At 42.2% G+C, this 19,518-nt stretch overlaps 1 protein-coding gene across 2 annotated transcripts in view; it reads left to right on the forward strand.

Moving 5' to 3' along the window:
• The window catches only part of MAP3K3 (mitogen-activated protein kinase kinase kinase 3), a 41,562-nt gene that overhangs the window by 12,442 nt on the left and 9,602 nt on the right, over nt 1-19,518 (forward strand). The window contains exons 5-13 of one of the 2 annotated variants that reach the window (XM_066981770.1): nt 3,478-3,577; nt 4,856-4,969; nt 8,479-8,599; nt 12,566-12,699; nt 13,362-13,435; nt 15,131-15,198; nt 15,454-15,546; nt 16,366-16,557; nt 18,421-18,569. In XM_066981770.1, coding sequence (XP_066837871.1) covers nt 3,478-3,577; nt 4,856-4,969; nt 8,479-8,599; nt 12,566-12,699; nt 13,362-13,435; nt 15,131-15,198; nt 15,454-15,546; nt 16,366-16,557; nt 18,421-18,569 — 1,045 coding nt within the window. The remainder of the gene's footprint in view (nt 1-3,477; nt 3,578-4,855; nt 4,970-8,478; nt 8,600-12,565; nt 12,700-13,361; nt 13,436-15,130; nt 15,199-15,453; nt 15,547-16,365; nt 16,558-18,420; nt 18,570-19,518) is intronic. The other variant, XM_066981771.1, reaches the window with a different exon arrangement.

The raw sequence follows: 19,518 nt of genomic DNA on the forward strand, positions 1-19,518 counted from the left end.
GTGCTGTACCAGTGGGGACTCCTGGAAGATGTAATGGTTGCCTAGAACTTTGAAAAGCTGGTCTCAAAAAGGCCCTAATTTGTCCCCTATTTGAGAGGACCTCTCGATACCGTCATAGCTGTTCAGTGGCCATGTGAATGTACAGGAAGGCTCCAGGCTTGCTTGCAGCCTCTTTGAGAGTCCTCTTGAGCTTCCACTGAGGAAGAAAAGGGATCTTGATGTTATTTATGTTCCAGCTTCCTTTTTCTGAAGAAATCAATTGGATTGTAAGCATGAATTTGTACGCTACTCCTTACAGGTACCCTGTAGAAATCCTTTGGTTCCTTCCATTCTAGGCAGTATTTTCAACATGAAGTGGTTCGTGATTTTTACCATCATGATTTGATGGTAAAACACAAATTTAAGAAAACATTTTTATATGTTTGATAGTACCTCAGTACAAGTTGTGTACAGAGATCCTAACAGCCTGTTCCTAGCAAAGGTTACTGACTGGGCTGCTTAAACTCTTCTTCAAGTGTCATCCTTTGTCAAATGTAGGTATTTTTGTTAAAAGAGGAAAACGGTCATTTTTGTTGACAAAGCAAACAGTAAAGAATAACTTAAATTTTTCCTCAAAAATTGAACGGTTACATTCACCTTAGCCCTACAGGGTGAATTCCATGACTAAAAAAACGATTTTGGACACTCAGCTCTGTCAGAGGCATTGTGGGGACTACAACAGAGCCGCTGTGCAAGGTGTCACAGCTTGTCGCGATAGCGTGTCATGACAAGGCGCCTCGGAAGCGAACTCCTGTCACCATAGTCCCGTCACCCTCCATGTCTCCTGCCTGAGTGCATTTAGGATGGCACAGAGCTCAGGGGAGAAGGAAGGTTTTCCTGAAGTAACATTAAAATGAAAAGGTTGATTGTGTGTTAGTCTAATTATGCAGTTACGCTTGCCTGAATTCCCCATTCCCAGAGCGGTATGCAGTTACAGACAGCGAGCTTGCCCCGAGAATGTAAGTGTGTGTGCTGGGTTTCAGAGGAGCTGCCAGATCTGACCACAAATATTTAAGGTGGTCAGGCAGGAATGGGCTCCTTAAGCCATGCAGTCCATGATTTTGTGTTAGAAGAGTGCACGGAGTTTTTTACACTAATAGAATTTGTGGCACCTGAGAACAGCTCTGCTTTTCAATGCCGTGAGCACAGAATGGAAGCCTTTATAAGGGACTTCAGTTCAGCCGAGAGCTAAATTACATTTGTACGGTGCCAGAGTGCTATAATTTCATGGACGGCTTTCTTAGTAATGTGTAGAAAATGTTATTGTGGGCTGTGTTTTTAGCAAGGACAATTATTTCTAAATTGCTGAACGTTGTAGGTCTGGTAGCAAGACGAACCCTTCCTGGGAAGTGGCTGAGGAAGCCAACTAACTCTAGACTATTTAAAACAAAGGCCGCGTGTAGAGAGAGGACACTGAGTGTTGGCAAAGCGTGCTGGATGGACATTTTGGAAATTGAGCCTGCTATCTTGAGGTCAGGTTCAACACAAAATTGTGTGATTGCCCCCAGGGACGATTCAGGGTTTAACCAAGCTGCGAGCAAGATGGATCTCGAGCATCCGTGGTCCGTTCAGGTAGTCCGTGCTCTTCTCGATGGCAGAATTGCCGAGCGGTGCGAACAGCCAAGTTTTTGTGGCAGTGTTTCAGCTTGGCAGAAGCAGAGTTGTTTGAAGTCGCTATCTCAGAGCTTTCTGATAGCTCCCCGCACGGCAGTGCCACATCCCAGAGCTGTTTGTTGGACCTGCAGTCGGGAGGCAGCCTGGTCTCGTAGCCTGTGGCAGCAGATGGCGAGGAGTCTGCTTGCAGGAGCCCGGGGGCAGGAACAACCAACTGGATGGATTTCTGGGCGGTCGGCATCCTTGGTTCACCAAAATAAGGTCTGACAAGCTGTAAGCTATAGTTTACATTTGAATCCTCCAGTTCTTGACCCAGCCCATTTTACTGGCTGATTATTCTTCCGAGAGAGGTAAAATCATCTTTTTCCATGGCCGTCAAGGTAGCAACTTTCTGAGTACTTGGCAACTTCCTGCAGCAGAATGTTCCAGCAAAATAAACAGTTTTAGGTGCTTTGCTGGAACTTCATTTTACTACTATGCCTAAAGCATTATCGCTTCTAGCCTCATGGAGGCAAAACGGTAATAAATACCTAACAAAGAAATCTATACGGCACTTTTCTTAAAAGCATGCCTGTGCTGTGGCGTGCACCAGGGTTCCCCTAGGACAGCTGTGCCTGTTGCCATTTCGGATTTCTTGAGGCCGTTGATGTGTATCGGCCTAGAACGCTCTGCCATTCAGCTGGCAAGGAAACGGCTGGATGTTAGGACAAGGATTTTAGTGGGCCACAAAGTCTGGGCTCATAGATAGCGATCAGAAAAATTTATATCTCTGCATATTTTAATTGTCAGTTGGTGGATATGCCCAGAGTTGCATTACATGTAAGCACACAAGAAAAATACTTGTTTTATTTAAATATGTCTCTTCTACTGAAGCAGGGAGGACACATGAGATTAGGAGATTGATCTGTTGTATATGAATATTTTGAATTACAAGTCAAATGTTGTTACAGCTGAAGCAGTATTTAAGTTTTGACATATTACACCTCTGTAATTAAAAGAGAGAGTAAAACCAAAATTAAAAGGAAAAAAAGCCATGAGTGACCAACAGTTGCACGTGAGTTAGGTTTGACCTCAACTCCTGAGAAAAAGACGCTGCTTGTTGCGTCGGATTTGAGGTAGAACTACAGAAACAGGGTGGTGAGTCTGTGTTTCGGGTGTTTGGAGATGTTTGACTCGAATTTGCAGAGGGTGAATGTGGAGCTGATGTCCCAGATCACCCTTGGGATCGAGGGCTTTGAGGTTCCTTTGTGTCTTCCTGCCGATACCTTCCCTCAGGAGTCCAGGCCTAGCTTGCTGTGGGAAAATTTGTTGAAACCTTTCAATTGGAACACGTTTTGGAAAATATTAAGAACTGAGTTTTTTGTTCAGATATCAGAGTATTTAAACCAAAATGCTTTTTTTGTTCTTTGGGCCTTTTGCTGCATAACTCTCACTAAATGTATTTGTGTGTGTTTAGTGCCTGAGGCGGTATTCTTTAAGCCAACGTACATAGTAAATTTGTGTCCTCTTATGTGGAAGAAATTTATTCAGTAAAGGATACTTTTCTATCCAGGAGCAAGGGCATTCTATTTGAAATCTTTAGCTGAATAATTCTGAGGTTGAATATTGCATTTTGGTGAACCATTTGCAAATGCACCAGAGATCAACAAATCCTTGCTAAAATAAATACCATCAGTTCAAGTTAAAAAGGTAATTACCTACTTGAGGATGAAAGGAAAACATTTGTGTTTTGTTTTTGTTTTTTAGTGATTCAACCATCTAATTTGATTACATTATCAGGTATATGTCTGAATTCAATAAGTAATTTTTTTGTTGTTTTTCCAGAATTATCCCATTTGTCCGTCCTGTGCGCTATGAAGATGTGCAACAGAAAGTGAAAACAGCCTTTGGCCAGCCCCTGGACCTCCACTACATGAACAATGAGGTACAGAGCATTTTTGTCAGTGCCCAAAACATGCAACAATCTCTCTAGATGACACTTCCTTTTTCCATCCCAAATTTTGTGCGTTTAAATTTAATTTTCAGTTTTTCCCTCTAATATGGATCATGATTAATCTCTCTGCTCCAGAGGAAGACGTGCTGATAAGGACAGAACATTACACTGATGTCTATATTGTAGACATCATCATCCTGCTTCTTCCTGCTGGTGTTATTTGGGAGACTCTCTTGGGGAAGTAAAAACAAGTTAATTGAAGTATTTTGACTGCTGAAACCAACTATCACAGGCCAGTAGATTTGCAGTCTGCAGACTACAGGCAGTCCCCACTTCTTTAGCTGGCCAAGAACAGATTTAAAAGTGTCTTAATTTGACTGCCGACCAGCAGCAGCCATCCAAGCATTTGTAACACATTTACTTCTTGCTGGCTGTAACCCTTCTGCTTATTGCTCAGCTCGCAGGCAAACAACATGAGTGAGGGAACAGGGAACGCTATCGAGTGGCTGTGAAGGGGATTATGGGCACTATAGTTGATAGAAGAAAGTGACCTGGGGAATATGCACTTGTCTCTGAGGAACTGGGTAGTCTGTGTTAATAATCTAAAGTATTTTTTGGCTTTCTCACTGGGCATCCTGGCTTTTGCTGTTTTTTTTTGTTGTTGTTGTGGTGTTGCCCTTGTGTTGTTAGAGACTGCATCCCTATGAAAGAGATGTAAAACACCATTCATCAGTAGAAGTCCAACAAAATGAAAGTAGTTCTTCAGTGTTAGTAACATGCACGTATCGAGCTGTGAGGGAGCTGTAGAATAGAAGGTGCCTGAGAGCAAATTTTTAAATTCTTCTTTGATTCCCTTTCAGAGCATAGATCTTCCCCGTGTTTGCCTCTTTGCTGAAACCTAGTTTTCATTGGATTGCTAGGTCTGGATTCATAAATATTCTGAGACAATGTTCTCATCAGGGAGTCAGCCTGTCTCTGACTTGCTCTTAGCAAGCAATGAATTCAGGTAACAATTAGTATTTTGTGAGTGCTGCCCTAGGGAGATTTGCATGGAGTCAACTGCTTTTCTGATGGTATTGAAGGAAAGCTCTGTATAAAAAGACAGTAAGACAATATTGTGATGAAAACTTGTGGCATAATTGAGCAATCAGAATCCTATTCTATATTTTGATTTTACTTTTATTTTTTACATCTTGTTTAAATTCTTGTTACAGAAGTAGACTCTTTTCTGTTCTTTCTAATGATTTTTTTTTGTTCTGTATTTTGCAGCTATCGATTCCTCTGAAAAACCAAGATGACCTGGATAAAGCAGTAGATCTCTTAGACCGAAGCTCTAATGTGAAAAGCCTTAGAATATTACTGCTGTCTCAGGACAGGAACCATGTACGTAACAACTTCTATGACTGCAGCAAAATGTAGTCATAATGGTAATTTTATCCAAGCATAATAGGAATTAGTAAAATTTCTGTGCTTCACAGACACACATGAATATGTTTATTCTCTTTGTTTTGGCTTACCTATAGGGTTTGTTTTGTTGTTCTTTTTTTTTTTTTTCTGGCTGCAGCAGGTGTTTAGGGACTAAAACATTGAAAAGAGGTTTTCAAGCTGTAATTACAAAGGATGTTTTATGTGGAGTACCCAATGACAGTATGCAGAAAACTCTTGATGAGTTTGGTTCGTAGAGAGCTTTTTTTAAGTTTCGATTAGTAGCACAGTGTCAAAACTGCACGTAATTATCTTGTCTTTAAGAAAGCACAAGTTGTTCTTGAAGACAAGCTATTAGCACTTTTTTTTCTGGATTTTTTTTTCTGGATGGAATGCCTCAGGACATACCTGGTGCTTTTCCAGTTCTGTGGCTTACTGCTTTGAATCCAGTCTTACTGTGTAGGAACTGAGTTGCTTTTAGCTAATAATGGCACATACACACCTAAGATGAATTTGACTGTCTTGGTTCACTGTCCATCGTAAGGGGCTGTGGCAGTCAATGACTATCAATGTAGTTTGCACTTTTCAGCAGAAAAGACCGTAACATAAGAAGTAAGTCAAGTTCCCAAAGACACCTATTTTAGACAGTGAATTGAAATATGAACTGAGGAGGGCAAAAAATGTCAGAAGTTTCTTATACTGCTGGTCTGCACGTGAACTCTGTTCACTCAGGCTGTTAAACCAGTGCTTTTGGGGTGATTTTTTTTGGTGATTTTTTTTCTTTTCTTTTTAGAATAAAAGTCATCCAGCTTTTAAAGCCAAAGATGCCTGGTAGCTTAGATATTTTATTTGCAAATTACTAAATTTTCTTGGAACAGTGTGACACAAAAAGCTACACTATCTTGAAATCTCTGTTGATCGTAGCTTGTCAATCTTGAATGTTCATCCTTGTTCAAGTTCTGCAGGCTGTGAGCTCCGGCTCTTGGAATAATCACTCCTCTAATTCTTAGAGCTGTCAGGGGAACTTAAATATACTTTGTACTATTTTTGAAACTGATAATCTATGGTAATAGACAAATAAACACCTTCAGGTGTATTAACAGCAGTTTCTCAAACGTGCCAAAAGCTGGAAGGGTATTGGGGGAACGATGATGTTCTTTGTCCTATGCCCTGTCCCTAAGCATTTGTTACTGGCCGCTCTGAAGACAATACTTGGCAAGAAGACCTTTGGTCTGACCTAGTGTAGTCAGACTTTGTTCTGTGTGGTCAGGAAACGGTCTGGAAAAGGTGGCCTCTACTTTTGGTATTACACAGTAAAACAATCATCTTTTACAGCCCTCTTAATTCCAGTGTCTTGAGGCTACAAACCAGATGTTATATGATACTATCTAAACTTTACGTAAGCCCCCAAAACCTTCCTAGAGTAAACACTCATCCCTACACCAGCCAGTAGCCAGTACTGTGGTGGTGTCCTTTTATTAGCTGTTTTTTCCTCTTTTGCTCAAAGCAGAAACAAACAGCAAAGTCTTCAGTAAGTGCCACTGTTTCCCCCCTCTCCTCTGACTTCCTCTTCATCTCTGAGTTGCCTGACAGGAGAGCCCTACATGTGATAAAGCAAAAGCCCACGAGGCTGAAGGAGGTTTCTTGGCTGCATGATCTCATCCCACTGAGGGAGCGGGAAGCATTATTTTTCCTGAAGTACAGGATGCAGATTTTGTTTTAGTTGTGCTCTTTTTCTTTTTCTGGGGATGGAAAGGTAATGCCGTGACTTTGGCACTAATATGTGTATAAAGCAACTTAACTTTCCAGCAGTAGCTCTGTGACTAGTACTGAGCCTGTCTTTGTGGATATTGTTTTTATTAATTTCCTTGTGCCTCTTACCGTGGCTCACTTGTGCTCTTTGTTTTATCAAGAAACTCACTCCTGTCATCCCTTCTTTCTATTTAGAAACTAATGGGAAGAACTGGTTAAGTTGAACACCTAGAGTACTAAAGGCAGACTGTCCACATAACTGGTGTGACCTCTGCATCCATTATTCAGCTCCCATGAATGTATTCATGATGGAGCTTCTGCAATTTAAACCAGGCTCCCTCCTTGCTTGGTGCAAAGGATTTTCCCTTCTAAATGACCAGCTATTTGATGGTTTTACTTTTTTGATTCTATGGCCTCACACCTTGTTTGTCAGTCCTGTTCAAATAAAACTCAGAAGAGAGGATTCATTTCCTTGGGGTCCCTTTGGTTCTGTTCATCTCAGTAAAATCAGTGCTTCGCAAGCATTCAATTCTGTAACAGATCAGAGGGAGGGCGTATCATATCCTCTTGTAAAACTAGGTACTTTGGGAGAAGACATCGAAATCAAAAATATCCACTGGTCCTAAGCACATGCTTTGTCATGCATAATATCTCATTTGCTCGGGGGAGGTTGCCAGTCCACAATATTTCATACGTTTAGACCCTAGTGCAGCCTCCTCAGATAACTGGTGCCCAGGATCAGTGTTCACAGCAAAGCTCAGTTCCATGTTAAGAGCCCACGTTACCTGTACAGTCCCCAGGGAGTGCACAGAGGGGTTAACTCACTGGAGCTGCAGTCTGAACGTTCACGAGTGAGCACCTTAAGGAGTCTGATTTCAGCATTTAAGCTTTGCAGTTTCTCTGTGAGAGCTCTGCGTAACTGTCGCACAAGGAGGACGACAAATTTCCTGGGCAGCTTTTTACTGCACTGAATTGCAAAACCATCCTGCGGTTTCTCTTTCTACAAAGCATACTCGAGTTACCCCTTCTGTCTTCCTCAGCAAATGCAGGAGAAGTCCTGTGGCACGTCTCCTTTCACTGCTCTTTCTGCTTTGAATGAAAGGAAGGCACTGTGGAAAAAGGATCTTTAATTCCATTACATCCATGTAAGTGCAGGGAAGGCTGAGTAAAAGCAACGCAGGCAGCATTCAGCTTGTAATCTCCCAAGTCTTTGTGCTTTCAAATTCTAGGATTTATTTTTGCTTAGGCTGATTAGTCAGCTCTCTTAAAAATTGTGGGGAATCAAGTTGCTAGCTAACCCTGTCTGAAAGAGTGCAAGATTCATAATTTATCGCTGCTGGCCAAAGTGGCTGGCAAAACTGCAGGTTCTTCCATGGTCTGATATCGGAGGGTGATCTGAGCCCCTTTCCTGTTAGCTTCACAGGTAGCTGCTAAAGGAAGACAAACACTGAGACCGGTAAATCCTGCATTTGATTTGAGGCTGGAGGGAAGCATGCTCTAGTTGTTTGACTCCTGTTCTACAAAATAATTGCAAAGCTTCCTCTTTTGCTGCCTTTATTGTTTGTGTTCTTTGAAGTAATAAGACATCAAGCCGTAGGGCTGGTTTTCAGCTACTTTCTTGCTACTAAACATAATGATATTTTTGAAACTGTGGCCAGATTGCTTGAGCTCCTCAGTCTCATTTTGTTTTATTTCATTTTCATTTTACCCAACAGACAAGTTCTTCACCCCATTCTGGACTGCCCAAACAAGTCAGGATTAAAACCTCCCAATCTGTGGGGGATGTGAACACACCCTATCAGCAGCCAGAACCCAGAAGTAGGCATCTGTCTGTCAGTGAGTATTTTTGCCACTTCTGCTTGTCTTTATTTTGTGAAAATTACCTTTTGGGCACTAGGATTTATGGTATAGAGTTTATGAAAGCCATGAGAAATTGAAAGGTTATTCTAGGACAAGGCTGTTCATTTTCAAAAGCTCTTAATATGTTTATAATAGAATGTTTCAAAGTTCCTTACTAAGTTGTTGAACAGCTGAGGAGCTGCTAAAAGGGATGTGCTAAAGCCAGATTCATTGAGGTTAGAAGTTTGGAAAGCTTACGTGAGTCCATTAAGCTTTTTTATTTAGATTGGCAATTTCACTTCATGAAATCTAGATTTGATTTTTTTTATTATTATTATTTTTTTATGTTGAGTTTTGGAACTGGTGCTTGCTCCTGTAATCAAGCATTTTATGGGTAGCACAGGAATTGCCACTGCATATCTAACCACTGCCCTACATACAGAGTTCCCTTACTTTCCACTCTCGTAATTACCAATCGGTAGAGCACCGGGGCAAATATGGTAGGTGACTGGCACAGCTGCACAGAAAATAATGAAAAAAAGGCAGAGTAATATGTAACTTTGTCTCAGTGCCTTTGTGTTTGTTAGCTTAGTGAATACATACTCAGTGAGAAGGTCCATGTAAGACCCCAGTAATGCAAATAATCTAAACCTGTAAGTTGCCAAGTATTATCAATTCTCACAACTTCTAAAAGTTAGTGTGCAAAGTGTTAGAGGAAGAACTCACTGACCATATGTGTACACGTTACGGAACAGATGATGCACCATAGTGCATTGATTTAGAGCATCCACAAGCACGCATTTCATCTGCATGGTTTCTACCTGTGGTAGGTTTGGCTCAGTCGTCCCAGTTTCTCATGATATCGCCCTGTATAACTGTAAAGTACTGTTGAAAGATGCTCAAGGCTGTTAAGATTTTTATATAAAAAATAAAAAGTAAATGTCTGAAGTTCCTTCAAAGATTTTTGGGTCAAAAAAAAAAGCTCCGTGGTTTAGAGTCTGGCTCCTTTGTGTGAAACCTCAGCGAGCTGTGAAAGAGCAGGAAGAAGGTGAAGGTGATAATAGGGATCTGCAGCCTGAAGGCTACATACAGCCTGAGATGGCGTTCCACGTAAATGACTTTTGCTTTAAAAGTGAGAAAAGCTGAAATTTGCTGGAAACAGAAGCAGAGGATAGTTGTGTTTGCTTTAGCAGCTATTTTAGGGCTTGTCAGACCCAATGCTTCAGCTGACAGGTGCTGCAAATCACAAGGGCAGCACTAGGGGCTGGGAATGTCGGAGTTGTTTTGTTTCCACGTTCTAAACCAGCTCTCTCTGTGGAAGAGGAGTGCTTCAGGTTCATTAAGTGTAAACTTGAGGCGTAATCTTAACCATATTTTATTCAAGAGTATTTGCAAAGCAATCCTGGTGTCAAATAACAAATCTGATTAAATTAGTGCAGACGGTCCCATACTGGGGGCCCTAAACCAGAGTCAGATCCGCACTGCCTGACTGAAGCTTACTGGGAGAGGAAGCTCAGTAGAGAAGGACTTGAGAACTGGACCAGCAGTTCTCTAAATCAGACTCATCTAGCAAGTCTGCTGTATCTTTTTTAGAGTCTGCTGATCCCCTTTTATACAGTTTGCGTTTGTGAAGTAGCAAACAAAAACAAAAAAGTGCTGTAAGCTGAAGTATGTCTGGGACTGGTACAGAAAGGGTTTACCCATCCATTCTAGTTTGAAGTTAACATGCATAAAAAGAGCAGCATTCCTTGGTCCTATAAGGAAAGCAGTGATATCCACGCTTGTCTGAACACCACGTTTCTTTTTTTCAGACAGATTCGTTGCCAAAAGTATTTTATTTTAAAAAAATTTTTCTCTTTTGTTGGCATTTGATGGTATCCAAATCATGATGCCAAAGCTAACAGACTGTACCGAGTGTCTGTCATGGGTAAGCGGTACAGTAATAAGGGGCCCCTTCTGTAACCCTATTGCACAGACTCTCTCCTCTTATCCTGGCTTATGAACATTTTCTGATTAGCCTGTCATCAATCATAAAGGCATTAGTTTTATTTTCTGAACATGTCAAAGTTTCAGGCTGCTACCTTATTAAGAGGTCCAGAAGGATTCCAGTTTTTCAGGAGGTCTGATAGTGAGCTGGCAATAGCTTAGCATTAAATCTGCTCCCTCTTCCTCCTCTTTTCCTATCTTTGATTTTGGAAACAGAGCGTACCCTTGTTAGCTAGCATTTCAGGCACAGAAACTTCCCTGTTCATAACACATCGTGAGATGGAAGTCGAAAGCAGCGTAGAACAGAAGTTGTTTGCAGGAGATACGTCCGTGTAGTTCCTGTCTTCTGAAATGGCCAGGCCTCGAGCCCGCTGTCACCAATTCAGAGGAAGTAAAGATAAGTTTTATTTAAAAAAAAAAAAAAAGAGAGAAAAAAAAAGTTGCTAAGCATTCTGGCAGCACTTGTGTTTTTTCCACTCACTTCCTTTGATATGCATTGATTTAGTGCCGACTTCCTTTTCCTGCCCAGCGCTGGTGGCCTTTCCACAATAGCGGCTGGGCTGCTGCCAGCAGGACTCGGGCTGCCTTCGGCCAGCCGTGGTGGCATTGTCTCGGAAAGAGTGAAAGTGTGCTCCCCTGACTCACTCGGTGCAGCCACAAAGCACACTCGCTTGTTTATCCCTGCTGCAGTTGGCTCGTGCCATCACGTGAGCTCCGCAGAGCTGCTTGGAAAATCAGGTAGTAGCTCTCAGCAAATTTTTTTGCATGCAGTCCACCTCCCCACCGCCTGCTCTAAACCATGCCAGTGGAGGGGTTTTTTTCCGCTCCGCAGCCCTCTGAAAGGTGTACATGCTGGTTTTCAGCTAGCTTCTGCCAATGTTTGCCTTCACTCTTTATTACAATAATTTCTGTAGAAAATATTTTCCTTGGGAGAGAATTTGCTGATCTTTACCCATCTTTCATAGCACCTGAGTACACACAGTTAATTAAAGACAGTGTTGTGAAGAGCACAGCTTGACAGCTGATCTTAAAACCCTGTCTCTGACTTCATGGGTGACCTTGAGCAGATCGGCTGGACCACAGCATTTCTTGGAGCTCACGGATTAACTTGGTGGGAGCTGCAGGTGGATAGGTCACTGCAGAAAAGGATTTTATTCCTTCCTGTTTCTCAAGTATCATCTTTGAGATCAGCAAAGAAAAAGCAAATCACAAGGGTTGAGCTTTTCTAAGTGGCGCAACAGAAACTCCTTAGGCAGTACCATAACAGATGAGTAAAATGTTTTTCTCATTTTTCTTCTTTTGGCCCCTAAACATACACACTCTGGCCACTTACCTGTCTCATAAATGAAAATTGCAGAATTGACCTCCATGTGTTTTTGCCCAAGCTAACCATACAACTTCAATTTCACACAGCAGAACAAATCTGGGGGTTGTTCACAGAGTTACCAGTCTTCCCGCTGAATACTAAAAATTGTTCAGTATCGGTACGATCAGCTGATGATAACTAGCAGGGGTAGTGTTCTCACTCAAGGTAGATGACACGGATTGAGGCAAAGTTACAGCCAAGGCAAAAGATTGGTTGCTCTGACCAGAGTTTTGTCTAGTGATTAGCAGTGTAGTCAAGTTCGTGCCCCTGTTAGAAAGCCAGGAATTCCTGAAGTCCTCTGCCTTCCCCAAGATAACAAAGTTATGCTCAGAGGATTGAGCAGAAGAGGTTAGAGACAGGTGACATCTCCTTTAGGAGCTTTGCCAGCAATTTTCTTGTAGCAGCTTAAATGGAGGCACAGGTGCTCACTCAACAATTTGCTTTTTTACATCGCACCTCCTGGTTCCACTCCAGGCTATAAGGCTTACTCCAGTGTTGCTGTGATCATAGAGGTCTAACGTTAGAGGTGAATATTCAGATTTTGTGTGCGTGCACGTGCAGTCTCGTTTCAGTACGCGTCAGTCTCAAAGATGTCCTTCTCTCTGGCTCAGGTTCCCAGAACACAGGCCGAAGTTCACCACCCCCTGGGTACGTTCCAGAGAGGCAGCAGCGCATTGCTCGGCAGGGTTCCTACACCAGCATCAATAGCGAAGGCGAATTCATCCCGGAAACCAATGAACAGTGTGTGAGTATGAACATCAGGGTAAAGAAAAGGAAGTCCAGCAGTTAAGGAATTTGCTGCTGCTGTCTGGGCCCTCTCTTTCACTCCAGAACAATCAGTAGTTGTAGCTGTGTTAGAAGCTACTAGTGTTGCCTTGTTCATTTAAGCCATGCTTCAAACCTCAGTGCCTTTGTTGGGCTGCCAGAAGCTGTTGCCGTGCATATTGGGCACTGTCTCTCCACCTCCGAATGAACCCTGCAGTTCTGGTGGCATCACACGTGTATGCTCAGGTTTCCTATTGACCCTCTTGCATTTGAAACTGCGGTTTCCATTGAAAAAAGTAGGAAGTAAGGCCAAAGGGCAGCCTGCAGGTGGGGACAGCAGTGCAGTAGCACCAGCAGAAACTGTTTCTGAAATCACTTGGGATCAAACCCAGCACACTGGTTGATTTACTTTAATCGTCACAGCAAAGTCCATCATCACCCAAAGCAAAGCAGTGGCTCAAATTCCGTATGTGCTTAACAGTTTATGTGGGAGATGTAGGAAAAATGTACGCTCTAAATAGCTTTAGACTCTCCTCATCCTCTGGACATCCTCCAGGCAAGCAGTAGTGGACTCGGATCCTCTTGTGCAGCCTCTTTTACGCATCAGACTGATGTTGCTGTGTGACTTCTTTTGTGTTGCAGATGCTGGACCCTTTAAGCAGTGCTGAGAACTCGGTGTCAGGAAGCTGTCAGTCCTTGGACAGGTCAGCAGACAGGTATAGGCTGGTAGGAACTTACATGCTCAAATCAAAATACCAGTTGTACTTATGCAAAAGTCTATTTTCCATCTCAGATTTTCTTGGAGAGAAATAGGAACTTATTTCCTACCTATATCCCAATATATTTCTTAGAGAGAAACAAACTGGTGCTTCAGTAGCTCTGTGTTATAAATACAAAGTTCTAAAGTGTGCCGTCTGTGTGGAGCCTGGGCTCAGAACATCTGGCTGCAGGGTATTTAAATCTTTTAGACAAGGCTCTACTTGTTCATTTAAAAAAAGAAAAAACAACAACCTATTCTAAGGTTACACAAATATATCATTACACCAGATTCCTGTGCCCTGCAAGATACTGTATTAATTCCTCAGGTAAATGGGGGGGCTATTCCTTTGATGAATTTAGTCATAGTCTGATGGTCTAGATCTTTCTCTTCCCTTTCTTTGCTGGTGGTGGTGCCCATCTCCTGCAGGTATTAGGGTCAGTGCTGCCTTTGAACATCTAAAGTGTGTGTGAGAAAGGCTGTGAATTTTTAAGTGCTTCCCATGTAAAATCAATAATGTGAAATAACCTAAAATTCATAAACTGAAATGCCCCATTTAAGGTTATGTATGGACCCTCCCAGAAAGACTATTCTTTTACAAAGACAAGTCCTTTTCTCAATTAAAGGAATCTAGAAGCTACAACATTGATTTCTTCCCCTGCAGGCTTTGATTTGGGGGAGAAGGAAGGGCGCACATGCCTTGAGGTGTCAATAGACAACTGTAGGTCCTGTTAACTTGAATAACAGCTATGGCTTCCCATATGGGCTTCAGCTTGTTTTTAAGGTTCTTCCAAGCTGGTTCCTATAGGTAGTGTAAGCTTTTAGGTTGAGCACTTGAGGTTTGGTTTTGTGTCCATCTGCTTCTTCCACACAGTTTGAGTCACAAACAAGCAGTTAAATTAACCTCTGTGTGTGCACACGTTTATATTTATTTATTTATTTAGTGTTTTCTTACCTGTCCTTCTCTCCCCTTGTTCCTTGCTGGTGTGGATATCATCTGGGAAAACTGTTGTTCTCCTTCTACACTGGTTTAAAAATAAAAAAGTGCAGGTAACACAGCTTTGGTACAGATGAATTTTGCGTAATCTCTGTAGAGATGTCAGAGGCCTTCCGCCAAGCAAGGAGCCGTACTTAGGCTTGCTTTGAGGAGTCCTGCTTATTGGGGAGAAATGTGAGGTATCATTGCTGTAAGCAGTGTTTGTGGTTGGGCTCGCCTGCTGCTGGTAGAGAGGAAAGGGAACAGAAGTTTTCAGGACAGGAACTCTTAAACCTCACGATGAACCTCTTAGGGCAGTGGTCCCGGTTCTCTTCTGCCCTGTGAGCAGTGTGCTACAAGCAGTGTCCTGTTTTGCTCTTCCTCTCAGCCTTGGATTTAAGCTTCCATTTCACGTAGCTGCAGGAAGTACTAGGTTTCAAACCATGGTCTGGGGAACCACTGAATGAGTGGCACAAACTGAACAGAAAGGATGCCTGCCCGTGCTGGGAAATAGTCTGGGGCTAAGCTTGACTTTGTTTTAGCATTAAATTATTGTAGGGACACCGACTTGAGAATCACCGTTACTGATGTGCAAATATATTAGCTTGTATTTTAAAGTCCTTGTAGGTTTCTCTCCAGTAGCTAGCAAAACTTACTCTTGCCTTCTTTCTTTAATAGTCCTTCTTTTCGGAAGTCACGGATGTCAAGGGCACAAAGCTTTCCTGATAATAGACAGGAGTTCTCAGGTATGTCAGTGTCCAGTATAAAGAGTTCTTGATCCAGACATTTCTGCTATTTGCTGGCTAGCCTCCATGTTTGCTGGGATGATAAAAATAGAGGAACTGGGGATATGTTGATTGAAAAGTGCTGAAGTTATTTATTTCTTACATCTTCCTAAATATAAAAAAAAAAATAAATCTGCTGTATCAGGCAAATTCTGTCCTTAGAAAAAGGTGTGCTTTTTGAAGGAGCCTCACTTCTGTCTTTGCATCTACTTCCAGACCGCGAGAATCAGATCTATGACAAAGCCGGGAAAGGTGGAACCTACCCTCGGCGCTACAACGTCTCCATGCAGCACAAAGACTACAATGATGGTGAGTTATGTTCAGACCTTCATTCCAGGCTTGAAAAAGAAACTGAAGCAGTGGCAACCTCCAGGGACTGGCATAACTCTTCAGGAGCCTTGCAATACCCCGGTCCGTGCAGTTAGTGCCCAAGTTGCTGCTACTGTGCATGATGCTGCACATGATGCTTGTCCCTTTTCAAAGGGACACAAGATTTCTTTGATTACTTTGCCCTTTCTGCATATATCCAGGCTGATCTGTGAGTGGTAAGGTTGAGTGCTGGACATGTTTATTCCTACCTGAAGGATTCATCATGCTTCGCTAATTCACAATGCAAACTTGCTTCTGTGTATTTTAAAATAAGATAGCAGGGACGCAGGCACAGCTCTGCTAGGCTGGCTTTAAGGAAATTAATTTCTCCAAGTTCCATAAGAGGCGCAAATTCTCGTAATCTTTGTGTGTTTTTTATTTGCAAGTCCAGGCACGTTATTTAGAAAGTCATTATGTCTGTGTGGTTGTTAACAAGCTTTGGAGCTTGTGCGGTAGCTTGTAAACCAAATTTTGCTCTGGAAGGCAAGTTCTGTTTAGATCTTGATAGAAGCACGACAGCTCTGAGGACGTTACAAAGTGTTCTCTCCCCTCAGCCTTGGGAGTCATCCAAAGCTGTGCTGAACTCAACATCAGCCCTACGCTGTTACATTTTTGCATATTGTCTGTTTGGTAGTAGGTTATATTTCATGGGAAAAGAACACAACATGTTTTTTCTGTCCCTTCTCTTCAGTGCTTCACTTCCAGCCATTACCTCCCAGCTGTAAGGAAGTCATTTAGAATTTTCACCATTTTCTCCAGGTCGGAGGACGTTTCCCCGGATACGGCGTCACCAAGGGAATCTTTTCACTTTGGTGCCTTCAAGTCGTTCCTTAAGCACTAACGGGGAAAACCTGGGCCTGGCATTGCAGTACCTGGACCCCCGGGGGCGCCTGCGGAGTGCTGACAGTGAAAATGCCCTCGCTGTGCAGGAGAGGAACATTCCCACTAAATGTAAGTGGTCACCTTGATGCTGGAGAAAGGCTTCCTGGGGTTACGGGCAGGAAAGGCTGTTAGAGATGAACTCCAGATCCAATTTAGACTATAGCTTGACTTTTAACAAGCCATTCCAAACCACATAATCACGTGGCTGTGTTTTGCGACCAGTCTGTCTCACCAGTGAGGTCCTTTTTTTCCCTCAGTTGAGCTGGTTTAGAAGCTGGTGATAATCTTTGGTCAAACAACAGTCCAGCAAGGCAAGTGCTGCTTGTAAAGCATTTTTAGATCTAACCAGCTGTTTTCTACCGCCTCCTATTTTGGTAGTAAGGTTTAGTAAGTCATATTATAGTCCACAGTAACATGACCGTGTAAAAAGATTTTAGGAGTTTTTTGGGCTTGAAATAGTTTGGTAGTTATTAAGTAATGATACGTAGGCCTGCATTGTGAGATGGTCTTTCCTTTAGAAAGCATTGGAAATTCAGCTAAGAATTTTTTTTGAAGAAAAAAGGAAGTTGATTGGATCTAGATGATGTATAGGATTCTTAAACCAGTCAGACAAGCTTATTTTTTTGATACATTAACATTTATAGTCAGGCTTGTGGATTACAGTTATTTTACAGTTAAGGATTATTTATTTCACTTGCTTCTTAGTAGAAAGATTTACTTCTGTATTAGTAACATCCCTGAGTTGTTTTTTTGGGAACATTTTATTGCTTAAAAAAAGGGGGAAAGAAATAGAGCATCAGTCATTAATAATGAACTTCAGCGATCCCATACAGTAATTTAGGGATCAAAATAAAGACATTAAGCCAGCAGAGCAAGCAACACTAAAACACCGACTGGCAGTAAATCTGATTAAATTAGACATGGCAAAGCTAATCTCTGAGCTCTTCTGTATTTTCACGCTGTCCAGATGGCTGGTTCCTGTCTGTGTTTTTACAGTTTCTTGTTAGATGCAACATAATTGGATGCATCGCACTGCGTGTGTCTGGTAGTGTCCTTTTCAAAGTTAGAGTTAAAGCACTGCTCTGTGAGTAATGTGCTGTGGTATTAAGTGCAATCTGGAAAACTGGGCTCAGGACTTTCTGGGTCAGGAGGCTGCCACTTGTACAATGAGCTGGCCAGCACAGTAGAACAATGAGAACTCGTAATTCCCTGCTGACGTAACCTCCTGCTGGGGGTGTTGGAGGTAGCTGATTTAGCTGGTTCTCATGTATATTTTTTAGAGTCTTAATCGTTCAGCAGGTGATGAAGATACCTTCACTGTTCTTACATTATGGTCCCTACCATGCAGGTTTCTAGTAGGGAATTTTTCTGCTGTAGAGATAGCCTTGCAGTAAAATCCTTCATGCAGGAGAAGGAACCCCAAAATAGCTACTAGTTGGCAAAGAACTCAGAAATTGTGTCCTACGAGTTGTCCCAGAAGCTTAACAGTCATTCTTAGCTGGGTGAGATTGATTTAGCAAGGCTGATCCAGCTCTTCTTCATCTGATGTGTGTAGTAACTACATATCGAGGGTCAGAAGGTCCTGTTTAATTGCTGCCCCATCTCTTAAGATTGTGATGTTGTAGAATCCACCCTGCTGGCAGAATGAAATTCCACCAGCCTCACTGAATAACTTAAAACTTTTCTGCAGTGTATCTTTATGAAATATTGCACAGTTTCCTTTTGATGGGATGCTGTGGCCTGGGAGTCTGGATGGCTGAATTCTGTTCAGAGTTCTGCCACTAACTGATACTCAGAGAGTCCCTTTCACGTCTGTTTCTTCATCTGCAAAATACCTGCTTCGGTCTTACTATGATAGGAATTGATTTCTGAAAAGCTCACCATTATATTTAAATAGCACAGCCAAAAAGGAGAATTATTGCTGTTTTTTAGCTCCGAGTGCTCCAATAAACTGGCGACGAGGAAAACTGCTGGGCCAGGGTGCCTTTGGCCGTGTGTATTTGTGCTACGATGTGGACACGGGCAGAGAGCTCGCAGCTAAGCAGGTCCAGTTTGACCCAGAGAGTCCTGAAACGAGCAAGGTAATTGTCTTTGCAGCTACTAAACTTTGATTTTGAGATCCTGTAATTTGCCTGTATCTGTCTGTCCTCGAAAGCTGGCATCATTAGTTTGTACTAGGGTTTCAAATCATGTGGAGAGGAATAGGAGTCATTTAAAAATTGCTTTTCCGTATTACTAACTTCAGTCTGAAACTAAAATCCATTTTCTGGCTTCATTTTTGGCTGTCTGTTCTGAGCTTTTTGGTTTGTTGCCAGGTTACTTGAGGAATACTAGACTGCCCTGTGTTCCTGGTTAGACACGGATGTGAGTGAAACTAGACCCAGAAAGAGCAGGACTTTTTTTTTTCTTTTTTAAATTAAGAAAAAAGGAGGAAAAAAAGCTTCATGCACTTGCAAAACCCATTTTCTCGGCTTTTATGGCTTTCTGGGCCCTATATCGAGTGTATTAATTAATAGTTGCCTGTTTCCACTGCTGAATTCTCTTTATCCTCAAGATAGACTGAACTGTGGTGTGTAAATTAATCAAGAAGGTGACAACACAGTAGAAATGGTGGCAATGGGAAGGAGAAGGAGTACCTTGAAACTGTACAATAGCAAATGATTCCCTCACAGTGAATGCAGATGGATTGACTGTTAGATTTTTGCTGGTATTTGAACAATGAACTGATTTCCCAATATTAAACAAATCCACTTTGAGCTGAAATAACTGATCCATGAAGATTTAATTATTCTGACTTTATGTGGAACGTTGGTGCCAAGAGCAGGCCTAACTTGGTACGTTGTAAGTTGTACCATGTCTCTGCTGTAAATCAGGCAGTAAATCTGAGCCAAGGAAGAACAGGCTGGAACAGATTTCGAAGGCACTGAAACTCCAAACCTTAAACTATCAGTTGGCCCCATTGAGCTCCTTCCTCTCGTTCCGTGCATCTCTGCAGCAGCCAGGTCCCTGCTCTCGAAGAGCTGTATCCTC

Source organism: Anser cygnoides, chromosome 22 (genome assembly GCF_040182565.1).
Source record: "Anser cygnoides isolate HZ-2024a breed goose chromosome 22, Taihu_goose_T2T_genome, whole genome shotgun sequence".
In the NCBI taxonomy this organism is placed as follows: domain Eukaryota; kingdom Metazoa; phylum Chordata; class Aves; order Anseriformes; family Anatidae; genus Anser; species Anser cygnoides.